Source organism: Lutjanus erythropterus, chromosome 15, assembly GCF_056507025.1.
Source record: "Lutjanus erythropterus isolate fLutEry1 chromosome 15, fLutEry1.hap2, whole genome shotgun sequence".
In the NCBI taxonomy this organism is placed as follows: domain Eukaryota; kingdom Metazoa; phylum Chordata; class Actinopteri; order Lutjaniformes; family Lutjanidae; genus Lutjanus; species Lutjanus erythropterus.
In genome coordinates, this window is record NC_139331.1 from 33,409,578 (window position 1) to 33,429,686 (window position 20,109).

The following is a 20,109-nucleotide window of genomic DNA, read 5'->3' on the forward strand; positions in this document are numbered from 1 at the left end:
CACAGTGTAACGTGTTATGAAATAGACTGCATTTAATTTTAAACAATTCTTTGTCTTCATGAGGAATTTTCTGTTTCTTTATCTACATGGACGTTACACTCAGATGTTTTATATCTGGGAAAAAGAAACTGTTGTCTGGGAGTTTTTTGTTTTTTTTTCATACCAGGACTATTTTTACCACTACGGCTGGACTTCCAGAGGCAAATTTAGTTCAGTCAGTCAGTCAGTGTGCAGCTCTACACCATGAAACTACATCAGTGCTCACAGCACCTGAAATAATGTCATCACAATTTTAAAATAAACGTCTTGTTAAAGGGTTAGTTCACTTTAAAAGACATATTTTTTTCTCTTACCTGTAGAGTTATGTGTCCATCTAGATTATTTTGGTGTGAGTTGCAGAGTTTTGGAGATATCAGCTGCCTTTTCTTGAATATAATGAAGCGTGATGGCACTGTCAGGGAGCCGGGAAGTCAACAAAGGCTTGCACCTTGGCCGTAACGGGGCAAACTTGGCCTTGACCCACTTGTTTGCCTAAGTAGGCGACAACTGCCTTTCCAAACTCACATTTGGCCAGGTTAAGCATTAGAGAGGCAACAAATATGAAGAATTCAGCAGTGTCTCCTGCAAGAAATCATGACCTGATGACGCAAATTATTCCACAGACACAAATGACAGCCATCACCCGTATCAACACACAGAAGGAAGCGTGCATCTACTCATGGACAAGAGCATCGCGCTCTTCACAGCACCAGATGTATGATGCCGAATTATTGTTTATTAATTTTTAAAACCTTTTTGTTTGTTTTTTTCAAAAATTCAAAAATGTTATTATTTAAAATAACATGAATCCATCATGTTATTACCAAAGATAAGTCAGTCTATTTGTAAAATATTCAATGCAGTATTGTAGGGGGTCCCTGCTTCCTGCTAAGGGGTCAGTGGCCTGAAAACTATTGAGATTCCTGATATACAAGGTTAAAAAGCTGTAAAGGTAAGAAGAAAAATGTGTTTTTTTTATTTTGAGGTGAACTGTCCCTTTAATTTATCATTAAAATGTGTATACAGTAATAAGCTAACCGTAACAATCGATGAAACTGAAAAGAATCTTCACAAGACAGCTCAAACTGTCAGATGGTAAAAACAACAGAAACGCTCTCTAATGTTCTTGAAAACTGTAGTTTTTGAACCGTTTTCACAAAGTCGTCATCTGATCATGTTCCTGCTCCAAAATTGTGCCAATTTCACATCACCTCTTTGCATCACATTTGACCTGAACCCGCTTCTACTCCAAAAATATGACCCCAGGTCAGCAGAGAGGAAGTTTATCTTGTCTGCCTGACTTATTGTAACCCTCCACACTGCAGCAGCCGGAGGCTACGAGTGCTGTAGCAGGAAGAAAAAAAAACACATAACTATAACTTTAATGTGAATCTTTTTCCTCCCTGAGTCAAACATTTCTGTGCACACTGCTGGGTTGAATGAGTTTTCTGACCCTCGGGCTCTTAAAACCTGTTAAAATCCCATTGTATTATTTCAGAGATGCTGTACATGGCCGCCGATGAGATAATGGCCACTCATTTTCTGCATTCAGGACCAATAGGGGTTTTTTTTTTGCAGATGCATGGTTTTCCTCTGACAGCAGCTTATGTTGTTAAAATAGGCCGGTGTGGGAACATCAGACGGCCGGCTTGTCAGGCATGAGTAATGGCAATCTGCACGGCCCGTTAGGAGAGCAAATCCATCTGTGGGACGCTATCTGCGGCCTATTTCTCTAAATCCATTCAAATTCAACCCCACCGCCGCTGAGGGAATCGGAGCTGTGCAGTCATCAGCCCCACAACAGACTCAGATGGGCTTCAGATGGCTTCATTAGCACAGAGGATGCCTTTGATAGCCCACGAGAAGTTTTTTTATTAGTCCACAGGAAAGCTTTCATTATGTTTTGACCGAGGATAGCAAACTTTCTGGCCCAAAGCTGACTCATGAGCTGCTAACTGGAGCTGAGTCTCAGCCCGATAGAACCAAATCCACACAGCTAAAACTGTAGCCTGCCATTTTTGTCCCACCCTGGTAACATAGGACCTTGGGTATATAGGGCCCAGGGAACACAGGGACCGTGGAACACAGGGCCCTGGGAACAGAGGGCCCAGGGATCATAGGACCCTGACAACATAACCTTGGGAACATAGTGCCCAGGAAACATAGGACCCCAGGAACATAGGGTCTGGGGAACATAGGACCCTGGGAACATAGGACCTTGGGAACATAGGTCCCTGGGAACATAGGACCTTAGGAAGATAGGACCTTGGGAGCATTGGACCTTGGGAACATAGGACCTTAGGAACATAGGACCCTGGGAGCATAGGACCTTGGGAACATAGGACCCTGGGAGCATAGGACCTTGGGTATATAGAGCCCAGGGAACATAGTGCCCGTGGAACACAGGGCTCTGGGAACAGAGGGCCCAGGGATCATAGGACCCTGACAACATAACCTTGGGAACATAGTGCCCAGGAAACATAGGACCCCAGGAACATAGGGTCTGGGGAACATAGGACCCTGGGAACATAGGACCTTGGGAACATAGGTCCCTGGGAACATAGGACCTTAGGAAGATAGGACCTTGGGAGCATTGGACCTTGGGAACATAGGACCTTAGGAACATAGGACCCTGGGAGCATAGGACCTTGGGAACGTAGGACCCTGGGAGCATAGGACCTTGGGAACATAGGACCCTGGGAACACAGGACCTTAAGAACATAGCACCCTGGGAACATAGGACCATGGGAACATAGGACCTTAAGCTACTAACTGGAGCTGAGTCTCAGCCCGATGGAACCAAATCCACACTGCTAAAACTGCCAATATATTCAGCCTGATATGAGCAGTTTTTACATGGACCCTAATACTCAACTAATAATTTGAATAATACCCCAGTCAGAATAGAGATGCCCCATGTAACCACTTCAATTGGAAGACTGGTCTGATCTGTTTGAGAAGGGTGGTGTAAACCTTTGATAATCCATTCAATAGGAAAATATTAGCACCTAATAATCATATAAACGCTTAAGGTTCTTTAATGCTAAACCTAAGACATATATATGAATATGGACAGAGCCTTTTGTCCATAGTCGACATTCATTGCATTTGTATTTGTGCTTTCTTAGAACTTATGGATGTGTAGCAGATAGTATGAATGATGCACAACCACAGGACTCTACAAAGAAGTTTCAAAAATCTGAACATTTTGGAAATAACGTTCATTGTCAGATAGTTACTGAAAAGACTTCACCATCCAGACCACTGCTTCCTCCGCTTTTGCCTTTCTGAAGAGATACATTGTTATTACTTCCTCCAGCATCTGCATGTTTATTGTTGCCAGAAACTTTTGACTCCTTTTCTTTTTCTTTGGGCAAAGTATAGATGCTCAGTAACAAAGACTTTAACAAATTTGTGAACAAAATTTGAGAGAAATTAACCTTTTGTCTTACATCTTTTACTTCAACTTGCAGAAAACATCAAGTCTTTCTTGTAGTCGAATTGTCATATTATTATGTCCACTCTTGTCGTGATGACTCACTGGCAGAAGTAGACATAAAATACTGTTTTGTTCAAAATATTCACATTCACTTGGCAAAATAAGAAAATTACTCTTGAAAGATTTTTTTCTCTTTGTTCATCACAGATTTGTTGTGATGATCAAGATGTCAGCTCTTAGTATGGCCAATTAAATTTGTAGTGCTGGTGGAATGTGATTTGGCTCCTCCTCACAAGACTGACATTTAGACCGCACCCCTAGGAACATAAGACCATGGGAACATAGGGCCCTGGGAATATAGGACCCTGAAAACATAGGGCCCTGGGAATTTAGAATCCCAGGAACATAGGTCCCTGGGACCGTAGGACCTTGGGCACATAGGGCCCTGGGAAGATAAGACCTTGGAAACGACATTGGGAACGTAGGTCCCTGGGACATAGAACCTTGGGAACATAGGGCCCTGAGACCGTAGGACCTTGGGCACATAGGGCCCTGGAAAGATAGGACCTTGGAAACGACATTGGGAATGTAGGTCCCTGCTACCATAGAAACATGGGAACATAGGGCCCTGGGAACATATGACCTTGGGAACATAGAGCCTGGGTAACATAGGGTCCTGGGAACATAGGAACCTGGGCACATATGTCTGTTGGAACATAGTACCTTGGGAACACAGGGCCCTGGAAACATATGACCTTGGGAACATAGCATCTTGGGAACACAGGACCCTTGAGTCATAGGACCTTAGGAACATAGCACTTTGGCAACATCGGACCCTTGAAACATAGAACCTTTCGAACATAGGATTTATACATTCCTGACTCAACACCACCTCATTCCCATTTTCAGTCTCATCTTTTGTCTTTTCCAGACTCTTCCAGAGGGGAGAAGAAGGAGAGTAAGTGTCCGACGCCGGGTTGCGACGGTACCGGTCATGTGACGGGTCTGTACCCGCACCACCGCAGCCTGTCCGGGTGTCCTCACAAAGACCGTGTCCCGCCTGAGAGTAGGTCCACTGCCTGGATGTCACGCTGCACTGAAAACACACCCAGCTTTAAAAAACTTAAAATAATAACAGTCTCACAAGTCATTTCAGCTCGCATAGTACTACAGACTAATCTGTAGGTTGTAGTTTTAACTGTGCAATCATTTCTCGGAGGCAGAAGTCGTCTTATTGGTTGAGTTAAACCTCAGCTGGTGGTTAAGACTCCTGAACTAACTGCTGAAGTTGACTAAATAAATAATTAAGGGGCAAAGATGGAAGCTAGCCATCATTAGTATCAAGCTTTAGGCTAAAACTACAGATTGAACTACAGGCTAATTAGCCAACAACCTGCCAGCTGATTCATAACTAATATAAATTTCTTCAGTCAGCCTTCTGTCTATATAACTGGGGGACAGTTTTATTACTACTAACTCCCAACAGCTCCTTTTTCCTTCCAAACTTCCAAATTAGTCCCCCATTGTGCAAGTTTACTTCTTACTGGACGGGAAAGGGATGTCAGTGTCAATTTTGACCAAAGAAAATAGGTTGGAGGCTAGAGATTAGAAGAACTTAGCATGTTCGCTATTGTCTTCGTTTGGAAAAACCGAAACAGTCTGATGTTTGCCTGTTTGCATCGCTGTCAGTTAGTTCCAGTTTGACTGTGTAATGCCATATTCATGTCATGTTGTTCAGGCTGTAATTACAAGCAGCTAAGAGAAGAAAACTTTTCTATTCAGTTTTCTAGTTATAATTCAGAGTTGAAGATATTGGATATTTGCTGCTACGATATTTCCCAATTACTGAAAACACACCACAGACGTGTCCCATAGGAGGAGTAGGAGTTAGGAGGAGGAGTTAAAGGAGTTAAACTGTTTGTTTGTATTTGCTTTCACTTGTTAACAAACTGCTACAAATAAATTAAACAGTAAAGTTTTTTAGCCTATTTTGTGCGACTACAGCGTTAGTAAAGGGGCTTACTTACGTATCGTGCTTCTAAGATGGAAAACATTTGCATGAACGCAGTGTAAACCACTTTCTCCATTCAGGGAAAATGGGGTTCTTTAATCTGTAATCAGATTAATATTATTTTTTTGCCTCTGAGAAATGTTTATGGATTTGAAACCATAATATTTTTTTATTTCACCTCAAAACAAATTATTTGCCAAGAACTTATTATCTGAGAGTATTTAGGAGAAATTGGTAACATGCACACAGCATTGTACTTTGGTGTTCATAAAAAATAAAATAAAATTTCTGTACGTACAGTATCATGAAGGCAATAAATTTAAGTTATGGAAATGTTTTATTTTGTAGGATATATCACTGACTTCAGGTGCCAAAACTTAACTTACTGACTTCAACTGAAATTTATTTACTGGTCAGATCAAGAAAATGTCACCTGATTTCTGAAAACAATGGACACATTTGATTTGCTCAACCTGCAGATATTTTTCTCTTGATTTAGGAAGGACATTGTTTCAAGAATTAACAATTGATTTCAAATGACTTGTTAGATGGATTGTGTGGCAGTGAAAGTTGGACAGTGTTGGGCATGTTAGCTGTCCACCACCATGCATCCGTCCTGCATGACTCTACATCTGTGTTTCGTTGTGTTCGAGGTGTTTTGTAGACATGCTGAGTTTGACTGGGTAAAAGCTACATGTGGAACAATGTTTGCAATGTCTTAAATGAGATTTTAAATGAGTGGCAGAACATTCAGACTACTGCTGGTCTTTTTGATCATAAGATGATCGCTGCGATACATTGTCAAGGTCTTAAGTTTCAAAGAAATACAGTGTTACTTATATCTACTGCAAATCAGCTGTTTTATTCAGTAGCTACAGTGAAACAGAAAAAAAGCGTTGAGATGAACATGTAGGTGTTTTTGCACATTCTTCTTTGTACAAAAATGCTCTCAGAAGTTGGTCATCTTATGTTTACTGTGGCACAATAGAGGAGTTTTTCCTTTTGCTTTAGTTTTTGTGTCCTGCTTTTCTTTCTTTTCTTCCTCCTCATCACACCTGCCTGATGTCTGGTTTTGGTATCTGTGTTGCTGATGTAACGTGAACTGCATGAGAAATCAGTTTGATTCACCTGCTGCCTGCAAGAACTCACAAAAACGACCCGCATGAGAACTTCTCCGAGCAACGCACACACTAAACTCCCAGGTAACATGTTACATTGAATAAGATCAAACTTGAGTTGCTCAGTGGGGTGATCTGGGCGTTTCACCTGAAAAATGTAACAATATAAAGAAGAACGTGATGTAATACATATCAAGAATACCTGGCTTCTTATGGGGGGCATGCCAGAAAAAGTTAGTTAAAAGTTAGTCAATGTTAGAAAAACACCAGCTAACTAGTTACCTAATCTACATAAAGCATTAGCAGCTCATTAGCCTGCATTTTGCTAACATTCTCCAACTCAAGATGTGACCCTATATGTTGCTTTTGTTTTTGTAAGTCAAAAGGGGCGGGACTTAGGAAGGGGCGATTGCATCCAATAACCGGGACTCTTCATTGTGTACAGATAACACAGCTTTACAGTTCTAAGTAGCGTGCAGTGCATAGTCCAATTTTGTCATGGTAGCAAAAACGTGGTTACCGTTGTGAAATGGTCACAGTTTGGTGAGGTTCAGGCAAGAAAACTATTCAGGTTCTAGAAAATATCAAAATCTAGGTTAAAAGTCTTGTGCTGCACGTATCATTATGTTACGTAAAACTTTAAATAACTTTGACTTTCTTGCTTTTTGGGCTGCATCGCTTCTTGACTTTTCCAATTTTTTCAGGAGAGATTTTAAACAGAATTCATGGATTGAAAATATTTTGATAAATTATATAAATTGTGCATTAGAAGAGGAAAAGCTGAGCCCCTCCAGCCCACACATACAGTGATTCATTCCAAATCTTTATTGTCAGAAATGAAACACAATTGTAATTGTTTCCATTATTACAAAATTTAACTTTGATGAATGTCTCTTTCCCAGAATGAGCTTAACTTTTTTCTTTTAACAACCCACCAGAGTAGCTTATACACGCTCATCCTCACTAAAAGAATAATAATGATTCATAATCACAGAGCTTGAGAGGTCACAGTGGTGTGGCCTAATAAGTTTCTGAGTGAGGACAAAACAAAATTATCTTCTTAAATAGTTTTGTGTGCAGACTTTTGTATAAATTGTGATTTTAGTTAATAAGTGCAAGTCTAATTTTGACAACCTCAGAGCAGGCAAAGCCTTGTGGACCCCTGTGATTTTTAGCGCCCCCCTGTCCACAGGTTGGGAACCAATTTTTTTGTGCATGTATATTACACAGTATGCAATACCAGTATAAGAGTTAAAGGGAAGTGTCTCAGTGTAGAGACATGCAGGAAAATTTGTCAGTATGTGCACATTACAAGATGGCAACAACATATTAACAGAACTGATTAAGATGTAAAGTAAACTATTGTTGTAACACAATATCTAGTTCTTCTGATGTAAAATCCTAAACTGTTGTGCGTTCATCACCCCACACACGTTGTTCCTTTACCATCTGCAGAGTCATCAGTAGATTTTAACAGTGCATGACAAACTCTTGCTCCCAGTTTGTTCTCGTCTCATGAAATTTCATGAAATGAGCACAGTGATCAAAATGCAAATGAGACTTGTGTTTCCCCAGCAGGGAAGGATTACATGCAGCAGACATGACTGGAAACAGAGAATAGTTTTGTGAGGGCAAGACTTTTACCTAACTTTTTTTTTTGCAACTTGTGACTTAAAACTTTTCTACTGGGAGGGAAGTTTCCTTTATGTCAAACTAAAGGGAAGCAGAAACCGTTGAGGTAGTTAAAATGAAAATGTGCCTAAAACAAAGTTTTCACTACCTAATTGAAGTGTTGTTTTATGGGACCAACAGGTGAAAATGTCTTCACTTGCTGCTCTTGATCCTTTCACGCTCAAATGTCATAACACTGATTTATTGCTGCTGTGTTCATGATCATTTTTTGAAAGTGAGTCGCCCATTATCGTGTCGTGTCAGTTGTGCAACCGTGATCTGCGCATGCCTAACCGTCGTAGCTGAACGCTTGGTAACTCTCCTGTCTGCTCCTAACCCTCGCTGTCTTTCTCACCTTTTCCTGTCTGTCAAAGTCCTTGCCATGTATGAAAATGTTTTAAAGTGCCCCACTCCTGGCTGCTCTGGACGGGGTCATGTCAATAGCAACAGGAACTCGCATCGCAGGTGAGTGAGCGTCCTTCAGCCGGGCCGCTTACAGCTGAATAACACCGCCGACATGTTAGTCTGGCACATTCACTGTACAAATACTGTAAGTTTGCTTGTTGTTTGTGATTACTGACGTTTAGCTTCATAATTTCAGTAAACAAGCACAAGTCCAATTCAAGTCCCAAGTCTTCATGAGAAAATTCACTTGCAGGTGTTTCAGTCTCTGAATGTTGACTTTTAGACGACACATTTTTCTTTCAAAGTTGTTGATCTTGTTTTTATTTTATGAAACTGAAAACAAGATTTGACCAGGCTTAGAATTACCCTAAGTCAAGTCTTAAGAGGTGTGTTCTGGAACAAAACAAAATGAAAAAAATAGTTTGGAAAATGTTTTTTAGATTCCACATTTGTGTGTCTCTTAAATAGGGGATGCCAAATAGTGCAAACAAAGCACATTGATCCTTTTTTCTTTTCCGGGTTGTCAGGGAAGTTAACATGCATTCTGAAACAGAACAGCTTTCAGTCATATGTGCAGTCAGTTCAGGTATAATGTGGATGCCAAATGGAGCAGTTAAAGCTGTAGTTTTCTTGAACCAGGGATACCAGTAAATAACCAGCATAGAAAAACACAATGTAGCTGTTCTTGCTGGTTTTCTCCTAGGATGAGGAAGCAGATTAGAGAGAATCTTTTACTGTTTTGGACAGGCAGGTTAACGTCTAAATGTTATATGTTAATTAGGGATGATGAATGGAGCATGGGAAATTTTGCATAACCCAAAAATACAGTTTTGTCTATTGCCAGTGTGGGATTGGAAAACAGCAGTACGTTATATTTAACCATGTTACGTAAATCTGGGATGCTGAATGGTGCAGGAACATTGCCTCACTTTTGTTGGTGGAAAGCTTTAGTCTGATTAACGTTGGATACACTATACCACAGTAACAGCTCCAGCCTCTCAGAAAAATCAATAGGACAAAAGGACTTTTGGAAAATGTCTGTAGACTAAATTTGTGTCTTAAATCAAGGATGCTTAATGGTCTAGTGATGTCAGTGGCACATACTGGATCAGAATGGATATTATTAACATGTATTAACATGTGTTATGTTAATGAGGGATGCTGAATGGCACATTGAAAGCATAAACTACAAATGGGACCCTCCCATGTTTTTTTTTTTTTTTTTTGTTTGTTTTTTTTGTCATTTGGGACAGAAAAAGAAATCAGTTGCAAGTCTTTCAGCCTCTGACAAGTTGATGAGTTCTTTCAAAATGGTTCATAATGTTGACTTTTCTGAATAGTGGACTTGTTCTTCCAGGTTAAAAATCAGAGGCAAAATCCAAAGAAAGTTTCTTGTGATAGTCTCTGGTTTTATACACAACCCTGATATGTTCTAGCGCTTTTTGTGCCACAGTTGTTACAGTTTTTGTCCCAAATAGAGCTGTTGGCCAAAGATTTACACAGGTTTATCTCAACCCTGGTATGAAAAATTGACACATTTTCTTTTGTAGGAAAAATCCTCAGTTTCTACTGCCATCATGCAATGAGGCCAGAAGATTCTCTCATTTAGGTGCATGTGGGAAAGAGGCTTAAATTAAAATTTTGCCATGTTTGAGCTGAAGGTGTGTCTGCGTCACATCAGCAGTTCAGCTGTTTAACAGGCACAGCAGAGCATCACATGCAGGCAGCAAAAACACACACAGACACGCACACAGACACACACACACACACACACACACACACACACACACACATATTTTTGAATTATGTAATGTGATTAGGATTCACACTCATTTCTCACACATACGTAGGGACTCAGCTCACAGACATGCACACTGTTTTATGCACACAAAGTCTTCCTGGAACACACATTCACATATCTGCACACACACATGCACACACACAGTTAGACACTTACAAATTAGCTCACAGACAGCAGCACACGTGCGCTGGCAGACAGAGAAGCACACACACACACACACACTCGCTCAGACGTGGCTGCAGGGTGTGTTATGTAGCACAGCTCCGCTGGGAGAGGAAACAAAGCAGTAGCTAGCTAGCTAGCTTAGCTACTGTTAGCTACCAGCTCACACAGCTTTCATGTCTGGCAGTCGCCATGGAAACGCCTCCATAGTGGCGGCAGCAGCAGCCGCCGTGCTGATCTGTCACACACTCCTCACACACTCCTATCAACCTTTAAAATGTGTGTGTACTGATTGTGTGTTGGCAATAAGAATATTTCAGTCCTTCTGTGTGTGAGTTGGTTAGAATTTGGGAGTGAGACACAGACAGAGAAGTTTTAGTTTAATACAAACTTTCCCCCCTAATTCACACCAGAAACGCCATGTCAGTGACTTGTAAACACTACGTAAACAACTGTCTGACCAATCAACACCAACTTTATTCAGATGCTGACTGAATGTCAGCAGTCGAGGGGAGCTGTGGAGTTCTGAGGAAAACCTGTCTTCACCAGAAATACTATGAAAATATCAGCCTTTCAATGGCTAAACCAACACCTGTAAACCAGTCAGTGAGTCAGTAACCAGTCAAACTTGAGTTTGTAAACCAGTCAGTTAGTCAGGGCATCAGTCAGATATGCAGTCATCATAAAGTAGGCCATTTCAAATTCATAATTCATTCTGAACTGCTGTTACTGACAGCTGAACCTCTCTTCATTCAGAGCCAGATGCTATATGTGTGTGTGTGTGTGTGGGTTCAGCACAGTGTGTAACCAGGCCGTGTGCTGTCTCTCTCCCCTTCCTCCTCCTCCTCCTCCTCCAGTCTGTCCGGCTGTCCCATCGCTGCCGCAGAGAAGATGGCGAAGGTCCACGAGAAGAGTCACTCGACTGACAGCGGCAGTAAGACCAATCAGACGTCAGACCGTGTCCTCAGGTACCACCCATTCGGAATTAGTCATACCAACATTAAAAAAAAGTGCTTTAATAAGGATCTCGTATTTTGTCATGCAATGCAGCCTCTAATTTTCATATATTAATGAGGGATGCTGAATGGTGCATTCAAATCTAAACACATACTAGAAACACAAACCTTGTCTTGTTTATTGCCATCTTAGGTTTGAGAAACAGCTACAGATTACATTTACATTTTTTCTTACAGGGATGCTGAATGGTGCAGTAAAATCTCCACATTTGCAGCTACAGATCACATAAACCTTAATGAGTTGGGATGCTCAATAGTGCAGTAAAACTGCAAAGTAACACTGTAAAAATATTTCAGCCATGCCTGTCAAAACATTCTATAAGACAAGACGGCTTTGGCAAGACAGCAGTAAGTTATATTTAACCTTATTACTTAAAGCAGGGGATGACAAATGGTGCAGTAAAATCCCTTCACATTGGCAGTCTTTTCTTGAATTAACTTGGGAAGTACAATAGTGCAGTAATAGCCATGCCTGACAGAAAAGTCAATAAGACAGAGGGCTTTTGGAAAATGTCTTGAAACTAATTATTATTGTTTCTTAAATCAAAGATGCCAAATAGTGTAGTAAAGTCAACAGTACATACCATGTTATTTTTGTTTATTTCATAAGATTTGAAACCTTTTGATTATTTATATCACATAAAACAAGGATGTTCAAGGATACAGTGAAATGAGCAGTATGCAAACATTTCCCTCCGGAGTCAGTGTGTTTATTATATTTATTTATCAAGAAGGGATGCTGAATGGTTCAGTCAAATTTCCAGCATACATCATGAACAAAGTGTTCACTTTGTCTTGTTTACTATCGTCTTGAGAAACAAAGATGACAGTGAAAACTAGTTTTGGAAAACATGTTTGTTATATTTACAGTAATAAAATCAGGGATGCTGAATGGTGCAGTGAAATCCCTGTGCACAAACATAGCCTTTTTTGCCTTTGGTTGCCTTTCAGGCCGATGTGTTTCGTCAAGCAGCTGGAGATTCCTCAGTATGGCTACAAAAACAACGTCCCCACCAGCACGCCGCGGTCCAACCTGGCCAAGGAGCTGGAAAAATACTCCAAGACCAGCTACGACTACACCGGCTACGACAGCCAGCACAGTGGCTATGGAAAGAGAGGCCCAACAAACAAGTCCCACCACGGGCGAGACACCTCACCAAAGGGATACGATGGTAAGAAAAATGAACGCACATCAACATCAGATCATGTGACTATCATTTATCATTTATTTGTCTCCTTTGTTTAAAGGAGCTCTGGTGTTCTTGTTTACAGATATTTCTCTGCTTTTTTTGGCTTCCTGGTGGAAAGAAATATGTCACAGTGGGAGGCAGCAGTACACAGACGCTGCATCTATAGTACAAGTGAGAAGAGGAATAATAAGAATTAACATCATTCTTTCCAAGAAAAATCTGTTACATTCAGTCTTAATGGGATAATTCGGATTGTTTGAAGTGGGGTTGTGTGAGGTACTTCTCCACAGTGCCAGCACAGAAGCTAAGCAATGTACTGCTGTGGACAGGGTCAGCAACAAAAGGGATCAGTTTAAGTGTTTATGTTGGATATTTTCACCACTTTAGCATCAGACAGCCTTTTTTCCGACATGAAACCGCTGTTATATAAGCCAGATACCAAACCAACCAAACTCCATAGGCGAAATCAGTAATTTTACCTCACAGAACACTAGTGTTGCCGGTTTACTAGTGATGCCAGTCAGTTAGCTTGTTTGTGTTATTGTGTGACTTTTGTGAATCTGAACTACCCTCTTAGAACATTATAGTTGCACAATAACGCAAACAAACTAACAGATTGAGGCAGCAACAAACCAGCAACTCGTGTGTTCTGTGAGCTAAAATTGCTGATTTCGCCTATGGAGTTTGGTTGGTTTGCAGAGAGCAGTATTTGGCTTATAAAACGTCAGTTTTCCTTTAGAAAAGGCTGTCTGACAGCAAGGTAAAGCAGTCACATTGTTCTAAATACACACTTAAACTTACTGATTTTGCGGTAACTTAAAACTTAAAATGTATATAGCCATATACCATCATTAATAAAAGGTAAACTGATATTTAGTGAAACTTTAGCTAATAGTTATTTTACTGTTAACAAACATTCAACTTATATTTTTACAATCTTTATAAATCATTTATTAAGCAAATGTAAAGATTTATAAACTTTATAATGGCCATCTAAATAATTTTTACAGGTGCCCCACACAGTATTTATTAACCATTTACAGTCTTATAAACATCAGTTGCATCGTTACAGTAACCATCGCAATAATGTTTATAGACAACACATTCTCACCCCCAGCTCGCCAAATACAAACTTGGCCTGTGGCCCTATGTTTCAAACTTTGACACTGCAGGTACTCCTGTAGTGTCAGTTTTAGACGTGCAGGACACCTTGGATAGTAATAATAAATATGCAACGTCCAGGTAGACTTTAAATAATAATAAATGTGCAAAAACTACATATATGTGGGCAGGTTTAGGAAACAAAACTACTTGGGTAGGTTTTGGAAAAGATCATGTCATGACTTAAAATAAGTATGCTCTTTACATACAAGTTCAAATACATAGTATGAAAGGTATTATAATAATCAGTAACAACTTAACAATAGCCATCTAAATCATGTATATATTCAATTAACCCTGAATAAAGTGTATTTAGTGTAGGTGGATCTTTTTTAAGTGGCTAAATACCTCTTGGCTTCTCAAAACTTGAGGCGTGCTGAGTCTGACCAGCATCTACTGTAGGTAATACACTGACTATTGATAAGTACCTCATACAGCCCCATAGGAAATAATCTGAACTGTCCCTTTAAAGACAGGAAAAGACAAAACCCAGCAAAACCACTCGCTAATAGAGTACAAACCCAATAAATTAAGTATAAAGTAGATATTACCCAACTCATTAAGTAGTCATAAAAGCATAAAACAATACATAAAAATTAAATAAATAAATAATATAACAGTAATACTTGTAGGGAAATTAACAGCAAATTCATGACATTACATTCCAGATTTTTCTTACTGTCGTTCACTGACAGTTCTTTGTCTTTTTGAAGGGAATAAAACCTGCAAAATGATCCCACTACGGGGGATTTCTATTCATTTTCCTGTTCTAGGGAGAACATTTTGTACTTGACGACAAAAGCCTGACAACACACACACACACACACACACACACACACACACACACACATGCTCAGTACTCAGTGTATTCTCTTTGTTAGAGCACTGAAAGCGCCGGTGTTTTCCGCCTCTCCACATGGCTAGAGTGAAAGCAGAGCAGAGTTATGGAAATGCCAAGCTAAGAGCCTGCCTCCTCTCTGAGCAGTGGATGGAGGGATGGAGGGAGGGTGGGAGGAGGTGCAGATGGAGGGATTGTGAAACAGGAGAGAGATAATGGAGGCGAGCCCTGCTTCTTTGGCTGGGAGCCATTAGTGAGACGCAGGCAAGAGGGAGGTTTTTTAGACGAGGTGTCTGCGCTCCCCTCCGTCACGACTCCCTCCCTCCGTTCCAACATCCTTCCCTCCATCAGCATCACTCCAGCCTGCTGAGCACCCGATTCACCATCACACCAGCGTACAGTCGCTATCTGTTTCTCCCTTTTTCTTTGTTCCTTTAGACTTCTCTCTTTTCATCTCTGCCTGTATTATTTCTCCTCTCTGTGTCTCCCCGTCTGGTGATATTTTGTATTTTTCTTAATGTCGACAAATCCCATGAAAAGACCAAAACCAGACATGTGTTTGTCTGTCTCTCAGTACTTTCCAATTTCCCTACCCTGTCTGTGGCTCTCAGCTCCAAACACATTCACTCCCACTGAAGACAGAAAAAATGCAGTCTCAGTATATAGTTTTGCTATAACAAAGAAGGTCCTAAAACATAATCAAACATCACGGCAGTTTTATTAAGTTATTGAAACAGGGGGAACTATTTTCAGGGGTGGATTAAAGTCACTTATGAGTATGGTCCACCCAAAATTCAATATCAATTTAAGTGCCATCAGACAGCCTTTTCCTGATGGGAAAACATGGTTATAAAAGCCAAATATCGCTCTCTTCAAACCCACCAAACTCCATTGTTAAAATAGGTAATTTTACCTCACGCAACACGTGAGCTGCTGATCTACCACTGCTTTGATCGGTTGGTTTTTTTGTGTTATTGTTCCACCTCAGTGTTTTAAAGTTTAGTTCAGATTCATCAAAGTCACACAATAATACAAACTATCTAACCAATCAAGGCAGTGGAAGACCAGAAAGTCTGGCGTTCTGCAAGGTTAAAATTATCATTTTTCCTTAAGGAGTTTGGTTGCCTTGGAGAGAGTGATATTTGGCTTACATAATGGCAGTTTCCCATTGGAAAAAGACCATCTGATGGCAAGGTAAAGTTGTGAAAATATTTTAAATATAGCCTGCACTTAAACTGATAGGGCTGAGAAGGAAAACATCATCATTTTATAAGAAAAAATCTGTTATATTCTGTCTTAATCTCATTTTCTGGTTATTGATATACCAGATTATCCACCTATGGTAAGTATGAAAGAGCCCAACAACTTACTTTAATGTATAGGATGAGGTCAGAAGAGGAGTTTGAGAACTGTAGACTTCAGTGTTTTTCAGGAGGCACAGCATCACTTCATGTTCGTCATGTAACTGTTGTTTTGTTTTTTTTTTTAACTTTGGTACTACCCCAATTCTAAAAAAAAAAGTTGGGACATTGTGTAAAATGTAAATGAAAACAGATTGCAAAGACTACTATTTTTTATATATAAATATACACTCATTCTGAGTTTGACGCCTGCAACATCTTTCATTAATGTTTCTCGTTCTTGCTTGATATACGACTTCAGGTGCTCAACAGGTCAGTCTGGTACCTGAACTCTTTTACTTTGAAGACACGCTGCTGGAACACGTGCACAATGTGTCTTGACATCGTCTCGCTGAAATAAGCAGGGACGTTTCTTAAAAAGACGTCGTCTGGATGGCAGCATATGTCGCTCCAAAACCTGTATGTACCTTTCAGCAGACCACAGCACACTTTGCATCAGTCCATCTCAGATGAGCTCGGCCTCAGAGAAGTCTGCAGTGTTTCTTGGATGTTGTTGATATATGTCTTTCTCTTTGCATGGTAGAGTCTTAACTTGCATTTGTAGATGCAGAGACAAACTGTGTTTACTGACAACGGTTTTCCAAAGTGTTCCTGAGTCCATGTAGTATCCTTTATACAATGATGTGGGCTTTTAATGCAGTTTTTACTGCAGTGCTGCCTGAGGGGTCAAAGGTCACAGACATTCGATTTCGTTTTAAGCCTTGCCCCTTATGTGCAGAGATTGCAGCAGGAAAGGGAGGAGTGGTCACTCTGCAGCTACTCCTGTACTGCACACTGACTGCCAAAGAAACACCCCCAAAAAGACGGCTTGACTTTAAGACTCTCAGTTGACTGACGGGTCTCCGACTGATGATTCAAATCTTTGACTTCCAAGGGGCAGCCCTCATTAGCCTTAAACATCAATTAATTTTTCATCTTAATACAGAAAATCACCAGCCTCTCAGTTTCTGTCTCTCTGTCTTTCCCTTCATCTGTCCACTTATTGTTTTTTTTGTTGTTGTTGTTGTTTTTTTGCATATTTTAAATGTAACAGACGTTCTGTTTGTAATTTTGGATCCTCTGTAAAAATCCATCTGCTGCACAGTTTGGCCGAACGCCAGCATCAGTCTCACAAATCAACCGTACGTGTGTGTGTGTGTGTGTGTGTGCGCGTCCCCACAGCGAAGCGCTACTGTAAGACGTCGAGCCCGGCCAGCAGTACGACCAGCAGCTACGCTCCCAGCAGCAGCAGCAGCCTGAGCTGTGGAGGAGGAGGTGGAGGAGGAGGAGGAGGTGGAGGAGGAGGAGAGGGAGGAGGAGGAGGAAGCAGCGCCAGCAGCACCTGCAGTAAGAGCAGCTTCGACTACACCCACGACATGGAGGCGGCCCACATGGCGGCCACGGCCATCCTGAACCTGTCGACGAGGTGCAGGGAGCTCCCGCACGCTCTGGGAGGGAAACCCCAGGACCTGCTGACACAGGTAGTCTGAGGCGGGACGCACAAACACGTCTGCCTTCATACGTCACATACACACACACAGGAGGAAAAAATAAACATTACAATAATTATCAGAACGTTATTTTGACTTTTACAGGGTAAACTTTAGTCCCAACATATCAAATAAAGCAGCTTGGTCAGTGCCCCTGTGCTTCAAAGTATGGCGCTGTAAGTAGCTCTCTACTGTCATTTTTGGAGGCACACCTATATTAGGTGATGTGAAGAGGAAGTCTGCACATGCCAAACTGATGCTAAAGGAGTACCTACAGCGTCATAGTTTGAGGTGTAGGGTCACCGGCCAAGCTGCCGTATTTGACAAGCTGGGAGTGAGAATGTGCTGAGAATATCAAATGAAGTACTAAAAATGATGGTTAAATTCATGTTCATCACAGTGAGTTTTTATAGGAGACTTCAGCCTCATTATTGTGGTGTTGACCTTCTTTTCTGTCAGTAATATTAAACCCATCCAAGGTAACTGTTGGGATCTGGGAAGACGGTAGAATCACTAAAAAGAAGTCTGACAGATCAAGAAACACAACAGATAATCAGACGGGTTGCAAAGAAAACAAAGGCGAATGGTTTTAACTAAACCTTCTACACTTAACATAGTTTTTCACACAGTTTTCTCTCTTGCTGTTTAACCTCTAAAGGAAATGGTTTAGATAATGTGGATAAACTGTTTTTTCTCCATGTTTCCAGATCTCAGCAGTCAACTTGGTGAGTACAGTGTTATATTTTTTCAGTTAGAAATGATGGACAGAACTATGAAAATAATTACGATGATGCTTTCGTGGCTGGCTCATGTTTTTGTAACACAGCTATGGACCAGATCGTCTGAAACTGGTTCAAATCCGACTCTCACAAGAGCCTGACTGAAACCTTTGAGTGAGATACTCATGTTGATATTTGAGAGCTTAAAAATCTGGTGCTGATATATGAGCTGAGGTTTTTTTACACTTACGTCAAAGTACCAAAAAACTGCACTCTTTCTAATGGTCAGCGGGGGGCGACTCCGCTGGTTGCAAAAAGAAATCTGATTGCATGAAAGTCTATGGGAAAATGATCCTACTTTTCACTTGATTTACGACCTCAGTAAACAGTTTCTGAATGAGTTTATGGTCTCAATCTCTAGTTTGATACAGCAGGATGTTCATTTTGTAAATTATGGTCCCACTGAGAATAAAATAGGCGATAAAGCAGGGTATGTTGTAGGGTGTGGCTACCTTGTCATACTTGTCAAGTCGTTACCATGGCAGCCTCCCCAGCTCCACCCTCTCCACTCTTATACTGTCTATGGTCACTCCATTGATTTTACACGTGAAGATCAGTTTACTTGTCAGGGAGAGAACTTACGAGCAAAATAACCTTGATGTCATGAGGGAATTCCCTGATAGAGTCCTGCACGTGTCCAGTTTTGCAAACCTGCCCACACCCACAAAGCTAAAAACCAGAACCGACCCGTTACCTGGCATTATCTCTAAATCAAATCCACACTCACCCAGAGCTGTGAATTTAAGCCCCTACGACATATGTCCATCTTGGACTTCAATGATGTTTTGTCCACAGTTTAGTATCCTCCTCTGGCTATTTTTGCCTTTATGTCCTCCATTTAAGCTATTAGCTAGCCTATAGCACTATCAGATCAAACAGTGATGTCCCATTATTTGGCAGGAAGTGGGGTCAAAGGTTGTCTTATAGGTTTTCACAATAAAATCCTGCCTCCTACACAATCCTACACAACATTTTTGCGGGTCACCCGTTGGGTACCCACAGATACCCCAACCTGGTGCAGGACTCTATTCCTGGATGACTTGAGACATCAGTCTTTCAACAGAAAACCTGTGTTATCTAAGTTGGGCATACATTGTACAAGTTTATAAATGTGGTTTAATTCCACCTCATACTGAACAAGTCAGTCTTCTGTGATGTAAAGCCAAAGCTCACAATTTATGTGCTCACACTGTATAGTCTAATCGTCAAGTGACAACTTGAGTGCTTACCCTCAGGTGTAAAATACAAAATAAAACAGCCTATCAGCTCCCATAGACCGCTCTGGATATTGACAATTGCCAATAAAGATTTGATTGAAAGTTCTGAGGCAGGTAGAAGTTGCTGGCGTATCTGGATCATAGGGATCAGGTGGCTGGGACAGTGTGGTTTGTCCATTTTGCCATGAAAATTGGAGGTAAGCTAGTTTTATTTTACTGTCCATATTCTCTGTCCACATGACGCCTCGTGTCACCATGGCAATTTCAGATGCCATGTTTGCCACTTTATGCAGACACAGTGAGAAAAAGGCGCTGACCTTAAAGAATTGACTCGTAGTTCTGCTTCGGCATGCAAAATTTCTGACATTCATT

At 40.8% G+C, this 20,109-nt stretch overlaps 1 protein-coding gene across 5 annotated transcripts in view; it reads left to right on the forward strand.

Annotated features, from left to right (window-relative positions):
* Nucleotides 1–20,109, forward strand: part of myt1la (myelin transcription factor 1-like, a) — a 103,716-nt gene that overhangs the window by 64,584 nt on the left and 19,023 nt on the right. For 3 of the 5 annotated variants that reach the window (XM_084737764.1, XM_084737769.1, XM_084737767.1), the window contains exons 9-14: nt 4,410–4,544; nt 8,653–8,743; nt 11,504–11,614; nt 12,614–12,834; nt 17,434–17,732; nt 18,449–18,466. In XM_084737764.1, the coding sequence (XP_084593890.1) occupies nt 4,410–4,544; nt 8,653–8,743; nt 11,504–11,614; nt 12,614–12,834; nt 17,434–17,732; nt 18,449–18,466 (875 nt within the window). The remainder of the gene's footprint in view (nt 1–4,409; nt 4,545–8,652; nt 8,744–11,503; nt 11,615–12,613; nt 12,835–17,433; nt 17,733–18,448; nt 18,467–20,109) is intronic. The other 2 variants (XM_084737766.1, XM_084737768.1) reach the window with 1 other exon arrangement.